Raw genomic sequence first — 15310 nt, 5'->3', positions numbered from 1 at the left:
AGGATAAAGGGGGAATAGGGAGATGGTTGCGCAGCAGCTGTTAAGCTCTCCAAGAGCTAAAAATAATATTTGTACCAGAGAAGAGAGTAAGGAAGCTCAGGGACAGTCGATTTATTGGGGAGTGGGTGCACTTGGTCAGACCCCATTCATAAATAGGAGGGGTAGGGAGTTGAGGGAAAAGAGGGCAGTGTCCTTAATCACACTGGGCATCGGGACCTAGAGACTGGTAAAAGGGCTCCAAAAAGGGAAGGGCAGAGTAGTAATTCCAGGGCCCACCCTCTGGATGAAAAGTGGGCCTGATCCCAGGAATCGCAGACAGACTCAAGGGCAGATGTGGGGTCTGGTGTGGAAGATCAGATCTTCTCATCCGGGGCTGGCAGGCGCTGGCGAGAAGGTTCCACACCCCAGATCTCCCGGGCATACTGGGCAATGGTGCGGTCACTGGAAAACTTGCCAGAGGTGGCTATGTTCCTAATCACCATTCGTGTCCACTCTCTTGGGTTCTGAAGACAGGAAGGGAATCTCTAGGTTCACTCTGCTGATGGGCTGCCCCCATTCTCTTTCATCCAAGCCAGAATCAAACAAAGCCCTACCAGGCCCTGGCCCCCAGCCCCTGGTCCCCGGCCCCTCACCTTGTACAACTCACTGACTTTGTCCTGGCATTTAATGTATTCCTCATAATCTGCAAAGACTTTAAACCTGGAGGAGAATGGAGAGACCAGAGCTCTGTGAGGTTAAGGGCCAAGTCCTTTCTGCAGCAACTGGAGTGAATGAAGCTGCAACCCTGGGCAACCTCCCCACCCACACGAGCCTCCATGCAGCCTGGCCAGCCAGCTCACCGGTCATGGTGCATGAGCATGTTGACAATGTCCTTGAACAGGTCGGGCTGTTTAGGGGAGAAGAAGCCGCTGCTCAACTGTTCGATGATCTGCCGGAGCTCAGGAATTCGGTCGTAGTACTCCTGGGCATTGTACCTGCCAAAGCACACTTGTGGTCAGCTCCCGCCAAAGGGTGCCCAGCTTCCCAGAGAAAACCTGGGAAGGCCTGAGGCTCAGGCCTCCGCAGCTGCCACACACACTGCGCTCAGTTTTCTTCTCCCACTTTGTAGATGAAGACACTCAGGCCCAAAGGAGTCAGAAAAGACAAATCTGGGGCTGGAGAAATGGCTCAGTGCACCTGTGTACACATAAACACACACCTATAATTTTATTTTATTATTTTTTTGTTTTTGTTTTTCGAGACAGGGTTTCTCTGTAGCTTTGGAGACTGTCCTGGAACTCCCTTGGTAGACCAGGCTGGCCTCGAACTCACAGAGATCCGTCTGTCTCTGCCTCCCAAGTGCTGGGATTACAGGCGTGCGCCACAACTGCCCGGCCTAATTTTAGAAAAGGAAAAAAGAGAGAGGGAGTAGTCTTGGAGCCAGGCAAGGACAGTTCTTCCTAGTGGCAGAATGCTTACCACCTGGCATGTGAGAGGCCCTGGGTTCCATCCCCAGCCCACCTCTGATAGGTGTGGTCCTTAATGGTCAGGAGTGAAACTCAATCAGGCCAAGCTCACTGCAGGCTCTTGACAGCTTTCTCACTTTCAAGGGAAACATCCATCCACCCTGTCTTAAAGCCGCCACGATGGCGGCCTTCCCTCCCTCCCTGGCTCGCTTTCCCCTTATGAACAACAATAGAGTTCCACAGTGATCTCAGGTCCTGGCATTGCCCTGCTTTGAGACTCTCCATGCCTGTGCACAGCCTCCACGCTGCCCCTCTACCCCGTCCTCTGCAGTCAGAATTTTTCTGAAGTCTGAAGTCTGGTCTTGAACATCCCAGACCTCGTTCAATGCATCTTAGGGCCAAGAAAACAAGATCTGGAATTTCTTTCTTTCTTTGGCAGGGTGTCACCATATAATCCTGTCTGGCCTAGAACTCGCTATGTAGACCACAATGGCTTCAAACTCAAGATTTGCCTGCCTTTACCTCCAGTGTGGGGATTAAAGGTGTGTGCCACCATACTCCACTCCAAGTCAGAAATTTCTAGGAAAACGCCCTTTCAGCAGCAAATGCCAGCTCTCTGGAGCTGCTGCTGGAAGTGTAAACTGTGCCAACCTTCCAGGATTTGAAAATCTGTGGCAGAGGTTTAGGAACTCTCACTTTTTTCTTTCTTTCTTTTTTTGGTTTTTCAAGCCAGGGTTTTCAAAGAGAGGAACTCTGTAGACCAGGCCAGCCTCTGCCTCCTGATTGCTGGGATTAAAGGCATGCGCCACCACCGCCCAGCTCTTTAGTTGTTGTTTCTGTATGTTGGGAGTGGTGAGCATGCCTCACCACACATGTGGAGGTCAGAGGGTCATCACCTTTTCGCTTGTGTCTGAAACAGGGTCTCTTTGGTACTGTGTAAGACAGTTAGCTGGATCACCAGCTTCTGAGTCTTTCTCCACCTCCCTTTTCCTTCAGGCTTGTTGGGATTACATATGCTTGTGCTACTCCTTTTACATGGGCTCACCAGACCTACAGCACAAGCACTTTTACCTACCGGGCCATCTGCCTAGCTCAAGAACTTAGTTTTTATTCCCGAGTGTTTACCTTCTAATACGTATCCCCAAATCAACCCCCTCCCCCACAAAGAACAGTTTGTTTTGCAACTACATCCAACAGTGGACTAGGCAGTCATCATAGCCTAACAATTTTTTTTTTGAGATAGGGTCTCACTATATAGTCCTGGATGCTTCAGATCTTATTGTGTAAACCAGGCTGGCCTTGAACTCAACAGAGACCTTCCTGCCTCTGCCTCCCAAATGTTGGAATTAATGCAAGAGCCACAAAGTTTGGCTTTCCTAATAATTCTTGAGGGAATACCAAACATCTGGGTACTGATGGAAAAGGTTGCTCACTGCACTAACATTTACAGCAACAGCAACAGGTCAATTTTAATGTCCTGGGGTTTGGAACTGGTTCTAATATAGCTTGGCTGGGGAGCTGGAGAGATGGCTCAGCCTTTAAAAGTTGCTCTTCCAGAGGACCTGGGTTCAATTCCCAACACCCACATGGCAGCTCACAACCATCTGCAACTCCAATTCTAGGGCACCCAGTGCTCTCTTCTGGATTCTATAGGTACAAGTAGACATGCCATGCAAAGACATACATGCAAGCAGAACATCTATACGCATAAAATATTAAAAATACATATATACATACATATAAATGATAAAACTCTATCTTAGCTAGGGGCATGCCTGTAGTAATCAAGCACTTAAAAGACAGAGACAGGGGGCTGGAGAGATGGCTCAGTGGTTAAGAGCACTGACTGATCTTCCAGAGGTCCTGAGTTCAATTCCCAGCAACCACATGGTGGCTCACAACCATCTGTAACGAGATCTGGTGCCCTCTTCTGACCTGCAGGCATACAAGGAGGCTGAACACTGTGTACACAAAAAATAAACAAATCTTTAAAAAAAAAAAAAGTTTTTTTTGAGCCCGGAATTCCAAAAGCAGATTGAACCTCAAAGTGAGACTCCATTTTAACAATAAATAATTAATTAAAACATTTATGATGCAATGGCAAGCTGGGTAAGCACTGGGGAGGCAGAGGCAGATCTCCGTAAGTTCTGTGAGTTCAAGGCCAGCCTGCTCTACAATTGGAGTTTCAGAACAGCCAGGGTTGTTACACAGAGAAATCCTGCCTTGAAAGATGTAATACCAAGAAAATGTTTTCTTTGAAGGATCAATATAAGCCTATGTCTCTCTCTGCCATGGTGTCCAGACAGAAAGCCAATGATGTAATTTTCTTCTAATTTCAGAACTACATAATTTCTGCTTTCTTTTCCTCCCGTCCTGCTACTTCCTTTTTTAACCTTGTTGGCCACAAACTCCCTCTTTAGTTTTCCAGAATCCCAGCAGGCATCTGTAGTTAAGATGTTGCACAGGCTGGCCAGCCTCTCCCTGCATGCCTCTTGACTCTGGTACTCCAGACCCCATACCCTCTCTGGTCCAGCCTTTCCACGTCCTCCACCCGCATGCCAAAGATGAAGAAGTTCTCCTCCCCGGCCTCCTCTGCCATCTCCACGTTGGCACCGTCCATGGTGCCAATGGTCAGAGCCCCGTTGAGCATGAACTTCATGTTGCCAGTGCCCGAGGCCTCTGTGCCCGCGGTGGAGATCTGCTCTGAGAGGTCGGCAGCAGGAATGACTGCAGAGTGGTGGGAGGAACACAAGGTCAGTCCCAGGGACAGCCCTGCCAGGCTGAATCTGGACAGATTCAGGCACCTCTCTACCCCAACCCACTGTCTTCTGTTGATTCCAGCCTGACCCCTATCCCTCCACTGTTTTGTGGCTCTTTTGACAGTGTTTCACATACAGCCCTGGCTAACCTGGAACCCACAATGTGAGACAGGCTGCACTTAAACTCACCGTGTGATCTTTCTCTGCTATACTTTTTGGGGTTTTAGTTTCTTTGTACATGTATGGTGTATATGTGCATGTGTGTACGTGTGCGTGTATAAGGCCAGAGGTGGATGCCTAGAGTTTTCCTCAATCATTTTCCATTGATAATTTTTTTAATATGTGTTGGCCTGGATTCTTTTTTTTAATATTTATTTATTTATTATGTATACAATATTCTGTCTGTGTGTGTGTCTGCAGGCCAGAAGAGGGCACCAGACCTCATTACAGATGGTTGTGAGCCACCATGTGGTTGCCGGGAATTGAACTAAGGACCTTTGGAAGAGCAGGCAATGCTCTTAACCACTGAGCCATCTCTCCAGCCCCCCATTGATATTTTTTAAATAATTCTTATTTTATGTTATGCGGATGGGCATTTTGCCAGCATGTATTTGTACCACATGCATGCAGTGCCTGTAGAGGCCAGAAGAGGGCATCAGATCCCCTAGGACTGGAATTACAAAAGGTTGTAAGCTATCATATGGGTGATGGAAATTGAACCTAGATCATCTTGAAAAGTAGCCAGTGCTCTTAACCACTGAGCCATTTCTCCAGCCTGCCAATTTCTTTACCGTGACCAGGAAAAGATGGCTAATGGCGCTTCTGGGACTGAGCTCATCCCAGCTCCCGTGCACCTTGGCACCCACCTTTCTCTGCCAGTGAAACTCGGTAGTTCTCCAGGAAGATCACTCGGAGGCGGTCTCCCACTGCAGGGTCGTGGTTGACCACATCCCCAATGGCAGTGATGAGCTTGATGATCATCTTGGCCATGTGGTACCCAGGTGCAGCCTGTGGGGAAGTCTTGGGTCAGCACTTTGGCCCTCCCACACCTTGATCTTGTGACTGTCCAGGCACGTGTTCAAGACCCAGCCAGTCTGCCCTAGGTCTCTCACCTTGCCTCCAATCATCACAGTCCTTGGCACCATGAACCTGTTGGGCTCCCTCTTGATGCCTGTGGAAAAGAGAGGCATCAGGGGCACTTACCAATACAGGCAGCCAGGGCCAGGACACAGACAGACAGTGCTGGCCTGGGCTGGTCACTTGGCTCTGTGTCTGTCAGGTCTCTCTGTCTCTGAACCTCAATTTGTTCTGTGATGCGTGGTGCGATAGTTAATGCTGTCAACTTGAGAAAAATTTAGAATCACCTGGGGGGAGGGGGAAGCAGGCCTCTTGCCACATTGGTGAGGGACTGTCTGGATCACATTAATGGAGGTGGGAAATCCCGCCCATTGTGGGCGGCACTTTTCCCTAAGTAGGGGACTCTATTCTGTATGAGAGTGGAGAACAAGAGCAGCAAGATGGGTTAGCAGGTAAAGGCACTTGCCCCCAAGTCTGATGACCTGAGTTCAATCCCTGCAATGTACAAGGTGAAAGGAGAGAACTAACTTCTGCAAGTTGTCCTCCACAGACACGCTGCATCATGGCGTGCACACATACACATAACATACAATAAATAAATAAACATAAAATTATTTTTTTGGCTTTTTGACACAGGGTTTCTCTGTGTAGCTTTGGAACCGGTCCTGGAACTTGCTCTGTAGACCAGGCTGGCCTCAAACTCACAGAGATCCACCTACTTCTGCCTCCCGAGTGCTGGAATTAAAGGCGTGCGCCGCCACCACCACCGCCCAGCTGTAAAATACAGTTTATAGAAGAATGGAGGCTCTGGCATGATGGTGCATGCCTGCAGCACTAGCACTCAGAAGGCAGAGAAGTCAGATCTCTGTTAGCTCAAGGACAGCCTGGTCTACACAGGAAACTCCAGGTAAGCTGGGGCTACATAGAGAGACCCTGTCTCAGAGAGAGAGAGAGCCACTGGCTCACATACATTAACCCACTGTTCTCACTCTCTACTCCTGACTGTGGATGCAATGTGACTACCTGCTTCAAACCTTGACTTCCCCACAATGATAGACTATCACCTCAAATATTGAGCAAAATAACCCTCTTTTCCCCTTAATTGCTTTTGTCAGGTAATCTTTATTTTTTTAAGATTTATTTATTTATTGTATATTGGGGTTTTGCTTGCATGTATGTGTGTATGAGGGTATCAGACCCCCTGGAACTGGAGTTACAGACCGTTGTGAACTACCATGTGGGTGCTAGGAACGAGCCTGGATCCTTTGGAAGAACAGCCAGTGCAGCCAGGAGGTGGTGGCGCACACCTTTAATCTCAGCATTTGGGAGGTAGAGGCAGGTGGATCTCTATGAGTATGAGGCCAGCCTGGTCTACAGAGCCAGTTCTGGGACAGGCTCCAAAGCTACAGAGAAACCCTGTCTCTAAAAACCAAACAAACAAATAAAAAGCCAGTGCTCTTGGCTGATGAGTCATCTCTCCAGCCCCTTGTCAGGGAATCTTATGACAACAGCAGGAACCTAAGATGTGAGGATAACACCACACCCTAAGGATAGTCACCAGACCCCAGGAGACACTGATCTTGCCATTGATGGTACAAGGGGAGATGCCCAGAGTTGGGGACTCAGTTGGTGGGGTCCCAGCCACTCACGGTTATACAGGGTAATGACGTGAAGGCAATTGAGAAGCTGGCGCTTATATTCATGAATCCTTTTCACCTGGACATCGAAGAGGGAGTTGGGATTGATGTGGACTTTGTATTCTCTCTCGAGGTATGCAGAGAACTTCAACTTGTTTTCCTGAAGATTGAGGAGACAGAGGGCTCACCAACAGGGCTTCAGTTTCAAAAACCACTCTGGAGTCCCATTGTATTGTACTCAGGCCCAGGAAAGCAGATGACAAGAAGCTCGCCCGTTACTGCTTCCCTCAACCCCTGCACCAAGGCAGACACTGTTGATGTATGCAGCATTCTCTCAATCTCACTGCTGGGAGAGATGAGCTCTCACTGCCTCTCCTGTCCTCCCCAGATGCCAGCCCCAGTGCAGGAGTCCCAGGCTGCTGTCCTCCCCACCTGTTTCACTTTGGCGACATCACGGATAAAGGATTCATCATCCACATAGGAGAGCAGTTTGCGCAGCTGGTCCAGGTCTGAGATGTACTCCTCACCAATGCGCTGTGGGAACACAGTTTCAGCTAAGACCACCCCATCCTGGCCTCGCTGCTCCAGGCTAGCTAGACCCTTCCACCTTGACCTTCTCTTCCCACAGCCTCCTAGCCAGAGCACTGTGGATACATCCGTCTTCCTCCTACACTAACAATGAGCCCTCTTACGACTGCTTCATCTAACCCCAGCCGGCCTCCTGACCTCTGACCTTTCTTCCTGTGGGCATGACCTCTAGCCACCCACCAGACGTCTGCCCCTTCACAGTCTCACTTCAGATGTGACAGCATTAAACTGTGAAGTCCAGCAGGTTCGTTAGCCATAGGGCAAGCTTGTTCAAGTAAGAAAGCAGTGCCACTTCCTCCAAGGGGACACCAGTCTTGGGAACACAGTACAGGACTGTGGCCCTCAGCTGGGGCCTTTCTACATGGAGCTACCCAATACTGTCTCATAGTGACCTGCATTGATCTGATCAGCCATAGAGTGACCTCTCACCTCAGCAATGACCTCCGCCAGCCCAGGGTTACACAGAACCAGCCAGCGCCGAGGGGTGATGCCATTGGTCTTATTCTGGAACTTGTGAGGCTCCAGCTCATAAAAGTCCTTGAAGCTGCAGGTTGGGGTTGAGTGAGGGTCACCATTCACCTCTGCAGAGCCCTCCCACCTGGTCCTCTACTCTATTTTTTTTCCTGAAAAGGCTTGGATGCAGATGCAGACCTGGGGCAGGTAGGGGTACTGTGTGTAAGAGGGGGTCATCTAGAACAGGATTGTACTGGAAAGGGACTAGTGTGTTCTAAGGATGGGTCACCCTTGAGGTAGGTGAGCCGGCTCAGCATTAGGGATGCTTGCTGCTAAACTTGCCCTGAGTGACAGAGTGGAAGGCAGAACTGATGCCCTCAGGGGTGGGCTCAGCCCAGAAGACCCTGGTTGGTGCCATGAGGAGGGGCGGGATCCACATGCAAAGGCAGAGTGGTATGGGCGGGGCTTGTGGAGCGGCTCACATGGTTTTCTTGAGGATCTCCGAATGGATGCGAGCCACACCGTTGACTGCGTGCGAGCCAGCAATGCACAGGTGTGCCATGTTGATGCGCTTCACTGAGCCCTCCTCCACGAGTGACATGCGCCGCAGCCTGTCTACGTCCCCAGGGAATGCGGCCGCCACCCGCTGCGCCCCCCAAAAAAGTCCAGAGCTAAGACCAGGCTCCGGACCCAGAAACCTTAGTCTCCAATCCCCTTCTGCCCACAGACTCAGCCCACAGGCCTCCTGACTTCAAGGCTGGGGGCCCACTCCCACACCGCCCAGCTCACGTTAAGGAAGCGCTGGTTGATCTCATAAATGATCTGCAGGTGCCGGGGCAGCAGCGTCTCCATGAGGTGCACTGGCCAGCGCTCCAGGGCTTCCGGCAGCACTGTGTGGTTGGTGTAGGCACAGGTCTTCACTGTCACATCCCAGGCCTGGTATACAAGGCAAGAAGTCGGCTGTGCAGCCGGTGGCCCTGCCAGGGCCCAGCTGGGTTTCAACCAGCCCTCTGGTTCACAGTCCTTGCTCAGCCCCCTGCTGTCCTTCCACTTCACACTGGGAAGGAGACCCTGGAGGCCAAGTGACTCCTGTAAGGGTAAAGCAACTGAAACCTACCTTGTCCCAGTCCAGCCGTTCCACGTCCACCAGAATCCTCATCAGCTCAGGGATCGCCAAAGAGGGGTGGGTATCATTGAGTTGGATGGCCACCTGTGCGTGAGGAGGGGGTGGGAAGTCAGGATGGATTCCAGACCAAGCACTATTGTGAGTGCTCCTTGCGCCTTCAGAGCCCCTAAAAGGCCAAATGTAGTTCTGCATACACTTCCAGCCTCCACTCCTCTATAGAGTAAGGCTGGAAGGAGGAGGCCATGGGACTTGAGATAGGGAGACAGGAGTCTCTTCAGGCCAGCATGCTACCTTATCGGGGAAGGCATCGAAGTTTGTGCGCACAGGATCACGGCTGCCGAACTTGGAGGACTTGAAGCGCCGGATGATGTCCTGGAGGGTGGCAGCCACCACGAAGTACTCCTGCTTCAGCCGAAGCTCCTTCCCTTCGAAGAACTAAGGGAGGTACAAGGCAGAGTGCAGTTGGGGGTGGCAGAGTGTGGGGCCCAAAGTTGCTGTGGGTGTGACCAGGTGAGCCCCTATCACACTACGTCCCAGTGCCCTAAATTGCCCCCACCTTCTGAACCCAGGACTTTTTGCCCCACCAACTAACTGTAGCAGATGGTGTTAGAAAGACATAGATGAATCCGGTGAGACTCCCCAGGGAAATGGCTCCCAGGAAATGTCATACCCCAACCCCCCCTCCCCCGCCTCAGGATTTAAAGGACCTAATAGGACGCACAGGGACAGCAATACAGTGAGCCTAGAACAGTGGCAAAGGTCCCCGCCCCCAGCTCCTCTGTCCCTCTCCAAGGACTTGGGCTTCCAGCCTCCAGGTTGAAGGGCAACGCACGTTATCATTGGGGTACAAGACACGTGAGATGTTCTCAGCCAGGTTTCGGTCCAGTACAGCCTGGATGTAGCCGCCAACGTTGACTAAGGGACAAATTGGATTTGGGTGAGGGTGGGGCTGGGCATGAGCCAGGCAGGGCTAACCAGGGCTGCCAGCTACCAGCAGAGGGACTTACAGTCTTTGAGGTTGAAGTCATTAGGTGCCTTGGCCGACCAGAGACGCATGGTGTTGACAACGTTGTTTCGATAGCCAGGCACAGGTGTGTCATAGGGCATAGCCAACACTACCTACAGGAGGCAGCTGAGTCAGAAACTGAACAGGCTGCTGGGGTCCAGCCCTAAGCAGTGCCTGAGTCTGGTTTGTGGGGCCTCACGACCAAGAGCTGAAGCTCAAGTCAAGAACTCTGCCAGTGCCCAAGGCAGACTGTAGTTCCAGCACAGAGCTTACTAGCCGGGTTACCGGGAGCAAGCTATGGATCCTCTGAGCCTCAGCTACAGAAAGAAGAGAAGTACAAGTCAGGGCTGGAGAGATGGCTCAGTGCTTTAAGAGCACTGGCTGCTCTTCCAGAGGACCTGGGTTCAATTCCCAGCATCCACATGGCAGCTCACAGCTGTCTGTAATCTGTTTGAGGGAATTCAATACCCTTAAAAGGACATACATGTAGGCAAAACACCAATGCTCATTAAAAAATAAAGAAAAAAATATATAAAAGAGCCAGGTGGTGGTGGCACTTGCTTTTAAGTCCAGCACTCAGGCCGGGCGGTGGTGGCACACTCCTTTAATCCCAGCACTTGGGAGGCAGAGGAAGGCGGATCTCTGTGAGTTCGAGACCAGCCTGGTCTACAAGAGCTAGTTCCAGGACAGGCTCCAAAACCACAGAGAAACCCTGTCTCCAAAAACCAAAAGAAAAAAAGAAAAAAAAAGTCCAGCACTCAGGAGGCAAAAGCAGGCAGATCTCTTGTGAGTTCGAGGCCAGCCTGGTCTACAGAGTTGAGTTCCAGGACAGCCAGGGCTACACAGAGAAACCCTATCTTGAAAAATAAAAAATAAAAAGAGAGAAAAAGAGAGGGAGAGAAGATATGTCTGCTAGTGCAGGCCTGGAATCCCAGCCACTGGAGAGGCTGAGGCTGGAGGATCACCAGTCCAACGCCTGCCTAGGCTACAGGGTGAGTTCAAGGACAATCTGGGCAACTTAGTGAGTCCCTGTGTCAAGTAAAAAAAGAGGGCTGAGGATATAGCACTTGTCAAGCAGGTACAAGGACTGTACACCCCACAGCACTGCAGATAAGTAACTAAGACCTCTCCTACATCCCCACTGCACAGCACAAAACCTGCCTCCCTAGACTGTCATGAGGATTATGGGAAGGAAGACAGTGACAAGCACTGAACCCAAAGTGGGTCTCTGCTCTACAACCTGGCCCCACCTAGTGAGAGCACACTGGACTCAGAAGAAAGTTTGGGGAACCTGGGTTCAAGATGAACTACACAGGGGTCAGTTCTATCCAGAGGTCTTTTTTAAAAATATTTATTTATTATGTATACAATATTCTGTCTGTGTATATACCTGCAGGTCAGAAAAGGGCACCAGACCTCATTACAGATGGTTGTGAGCCACCATGTGGTTGCTGGGAATTGAACTCAGGACCTTTAGGAAGAGTAGGCAATGCCCTTAACTGCTGAGCCATCTCTCCAGCCCCTATCCAGAGGTCTTATATCTAGCTTACCACAGGACTACTTAGCAGTAACCAATGCCAGACAGCCCTACCTCCCAAAATCTTTTGTTTATTTTTGTTTTATCAAGACAGGGTTTCTCTGTAGTTTTTGAGCCTGTCCTGGAACTCACTGACTGGTCTTGAACTCACAGAGATCCGCCTGCCTCCTCCCCAGAGTGCTGGGATTAAAGGCATGCACCACCACTGCCTAGGACAAACCTAACCTATAAGCACCAATTTACTACAAAGAACTACCTGCTACCACAATAACAGGGGCACCAAAGGACTGCCTATATGGAGCTTTTGGGGCTTCACCTTCCCTCCCTGACACCCTTGATGGGGTAGAATGGAATATAGGCCCAAGCCCCACTGCCCAACCCTACAGACACTAAATTGAAAACCAAAGGAAGGCACGTCTACAAACTTCCATTCAGAGCTGAATGGGCCAGGCTGTCAGGACACCTGTGTGTGCAGCAGCAGCCCTGACTGGCCCAGGCCTAAATAGAAGAGCAATAAACACCATTTTTGAAGGTCTAGAGGGAGGAGTCACAGGACAGAGTTTGGGATACCCAACAGGTTTTTGGATCCATTCAACTTGCTACCTGGGTTTGAACATACCAGTTCCACTCAAGGGACCTCATTTTCTTCTTCTTCTTTTTTTTTTTTTTTTTCCGAGACAGGGTTTCTCTGTGGTTTTGGAGCCTGTCCTGGAACTAGCCCTTGTAGACCAGGCTGGTCTCGAACTCACAGAGATCCACCTGCTTCTCAAGTGCTGGGATTAAAGGCGTGCGCCACCACCACCTGGCAAGGGGCCTCATTTTCTCTCCTGCCTCAAATGTACAGTCTTCAATGGCTGTGCTAAGGCTTGTGTTGGGGAGAGGAGATGGCCAGGACAGAGTGCTGGTGGAGCAGAGACAGTTCCCTCCTCCTTGCAGGGTTGACACTTTGCCTGGCCTCCCCAATAACCCCGACTAGCACCTCCCAGCTCTGGCTGTGTGGCCTCCAGTAAATCTCTGGACCTCTCTGAACCTTAGTGCCCTCCTTTGTAAGGTGAGAGTGGGCTCAAGAGCCTTCTGCTTGTTTCCTGCACCCTATTTTCTCTAGGAGTCCCCCCAGAACCTGTACCCATCTTTATCTTCACCTGTGTGTCCACCCACTTGGCACCCTGGCTGGTGTGCTCCACGCGGCCATAGAAATGCACAGGAAGTGTGAACTCAGGACGGGCCTTCTCCCAGGGGTTGCCATAGCGAAGCCAGTCGTCGGCCTCTTCCATCTGGAGGGTCAAGGGGAACATTAGAAGGCACGAGCTCCAGGGACTCACGTTCTGTGAGCCGGTGAGCCATCCAGCAGCACAGAGTATGTCCCTGTTCCAGGGGTCACCAGCTGGCTCTGAGGCAAGGGGCAAGGATGTTTGTCTGGGGAGCTGGGATAGGTTCAGAGCCTATCCAGAGACAGATGACCAAGTGAGGGACCTCTCTGAGCACCACAGAGTTGGGGTCGGGGATGCTCACCTGCCAGCCCCCACAGATCTTCTGATTAAAAATCCCAAATTCATAGCGGATCCCGTAGCCATAGGCAGCTAGTCCCAGCGTAGCCATGGAGTCCAAGAAGCAGGCTATGGGTATCAGGGAAGTGAGTATCAGGCATCCAACACTAGGGACTCCTCCACCCCACCCCACAAGCCATGTACTCACCTGCCAGGCGGCCGAGGCCCCCATTACCCAACCCTGCATCCTCCTCGATCTCCTCCAGCTCCTCCATGTCCAAGCCCAACTGAGATAAGGGGTGGTAGTGGAGTGGTCAGGCCCAAGGGCCAGCATGGGAGCCCCGCCCCCAACCTTAAATGCTTCCCCCACCTGGTAAGTAGCCTCATCACAGGCGTTCTCCAAGGCCAGGTTCACCATAGTGTTCTGTAGTGTCCGTCCCATGTAGAATTCCAAAGACAGGTAGTAGATCCTCTACCCAGAGACCGAGAAGAGGGATCAGAGCCACCCACTGACATCCAGCCAGGCACAGCTGCATCTGGACCTCTAACCCTCCTGTCTTACTTGCCAGGCCCCAGCATGTCCCTATCTCAGACACCAATTCTTTTCTCCCTGCTCAGAGGAGCCACTTCAGACTTTGGGGTCCAATAGGTAAGAAAGGCATTGGTCCCTACATTCCTTCGAAATGCCTTTCCGTCTGGCTTTGTTCAGTTTCCCCTTCTAGAGAATAAGGTTGGCCTATCTCTGGGATTAAGGTGTTTATGAGAAGTAGGGACACCTTCTGAGATACATACCCCTCCTAATATAGCCCATCAGGAAGTCAGGACATTGAGAAGCACCTCTGAGTGCTCCCCCAGAAGGCATTGCCAAGGCCCAGAGGAAAAAGTCATTTTCAAGGTCACACGGTGACTCAGGGCTGAACCTGCCCTGTACTGCGGTTCCCCTCAAGCCTCAGTCTGGAGATGAACAGAAGCATGGGAATGCCGAGAGCACCCAGTCTGCCCATTTCCTGGGTCCCTCCCTGGCCCTCCCCCACCCCTGCTGTGGAGTTAGGTTCCTGACATTTACCAGTGACCCTACCAGACACTTGATACCTGCTGCCCCAGCTGCCCTAGCCTTGCCCTGCCTGTGGCACAAGCAGACTGTGCCATGCACACATTTGATGACATGTCTTTCCATGCCAGGTCCAAACTGGGCCACAGGGGGATACATTTCCTGCCCACCAGCAGCCCCTCCAACCTCGTCTGGCACACGGGTAAGCAGCCCGCCTACCCTGAGCACCCCTGGGTCTCCCTCCTCAGTATTCTTTCTGTCCAGGACCCCTAGATCCTCCAACCCCAGGCTCCTATAACAGCAATTTATTTTGCTGTAGAAAATTTGGGCCTCAGGAAGGGCCAGCTCCCTGGCAGGCCTCACTCCCAGCCCATCTCCCACCCAAGGTGTCCCCTCCTGTAGCACCTTGGGGTCCTTTTCGTAGTAGTGCTGTTGTGTGCGGATCCAACGTCCCACGAGGTGGTCCCGCACGGTGTGGGCCAGTGCAAAATAGTAATCTCTTGGCGTGGCCACATTGCGGTCCTTGACCAGGGTGAAATGCAGGTGGCGGTTGAAGTTCTTTTTCAGCTCAGACACATTCTCCACACCGGCCAGGCCGCGAACACTGATTTGCTTCCTCTTATCCTGGTCTGAAAGAGGCCTGGACATGGCTGCGGATAGGCAAGCTGAACTGAACAGACTGAGAGTCTGGTTGCCTCCAGCCAGGGAGTGGAGCTGCTCAGCTGTGAGGGGATTTAAGGCCTGGCTCAAGGCAGTGCGACACGCCTCCCCCGGCCGTGGGAGGGTCTTGGCCTTGGAGCTCAGAGAGCTATTTTGGGGGCAAGTGGAGAGGAGAGAGGAGGGGAGGGAGGGGCATGTTCACAGCTGACCCACTTCTCCCAGGGTTCCTTAGGCCTTCTGGCCCCTGGCTTTTGGAAGACTGGAGACAGGATACTTCAGAAAGAGCTGGGATACTCTGGGAGGCCAGAAGCGTACCTAAAACATTCTGGTTGAGACTTTGTCTAAGACATTATCCAACCTAGGCTCTTTGCTGAGCTATAGATGAACGGTGGGACTGGATTGTGGACCCTCCTTAAAGAAGCAAAGGGATTGTCACAAGTGCAGGACACATTCTCTTTTCCTCAGAGCAGCAGGGCTTGCTTGT

The 15310-nt window shown here is 51.4% G+C and overlaps 1 protein-coding gene across 2 annotated transcripts; it reads right to left on the bottom strand.

Annotated features, from left to right (window-relative positions):
* Window positions 1-96: 96 nt before the first annotated feature.
* Pygm (glycogen phosphorylase, muscle associated) lies at window positions 97-15053 on the bottom strand. 2 transcript variants are annotated; one of them, XM_075973267.1, is made up of 20 exons: window positions 14572-15053; window positions 13486-13587; window positions 13324-13402; window positions 13141-13244; window positions 12771-12902; window positions 10093-10204; window positions 9918-10000; window positions 9377-9520; window positions 9077-9169; window positions 8749-8895; window positions 8442-8605; window positions 7936-8050; window positions 7351-7452; window positions 6931-7078; window positions 5317-5375; window positions 5071-5212; window positions 3965-4172; window positions 840-974; window positions 633-699; window positions 97-503 (listed from the first exon to the last, which is right to left on the bottom strand). In XM_075973267.1, exons 1-20 carry the CDS (start codon window positions 14812-14814, stop codon window positions 354-356), a joined length of 2529 nt encoding a protein of 842 aa, XP_075829382.1. In that variant the 5' UTR covers window positions 14815-15053; the 3' UTR covers window positions 97-353. The 2 variants fall into 2 exon arrangements, with proteins under 2 accessions (XP_075829382.1, XP_075829383.1); XM_075973268.1 differs by lacking the exon at window positions 14572-15053 and adding an exon at window positions 13908-13974.
* Between the last annotated feature and the right edge of the window lie 257 nt (window positions 15054-15310).

Source organism: Microtus pennsylvanicus, chromosome 5, assembly GCF_037038515.1.
Source record: "Microtus pennsylvanicus isolate mMicPen1 chromosome 5, mMicPen1.hap1, whole genome shotgun sequence".
NCBI lineage: Eukaryota > Metazoa > Chordata > Mammalia > Rodentia > Cricetidae > Microtus > Microtus pennsylvanicus.
Note: the sequence above shows the minus strand (reverse complement) of the source record. Positions and strands in the feature narration are given on the sequence as shown.

Bases quoted from the DNA above. Each gene is read 5' to 3' on its own strand.
- Pygm (XM_075973267.1), bottom strand. From the start codon at position 14,814: ATGTCCAGGCCTCTTTCAGACCAGGATAAGAGGAAGCAAATCAGTGTT. The intron at 9,521-9,917 runs GTGCGTTGCCCT...TACCTCCCTTAG, and splicing joins TCTTGTACCCCAATGATAAC to TTCTTCGAAGGGAAGGAGCT. The intron at 700-839 runs GTGAGCTGGCTG...ATTCTCCTCCAG, and splicing joins ATGCTCATGCACCATGACCG to GTTTAAAGTCTTTGCAGATT.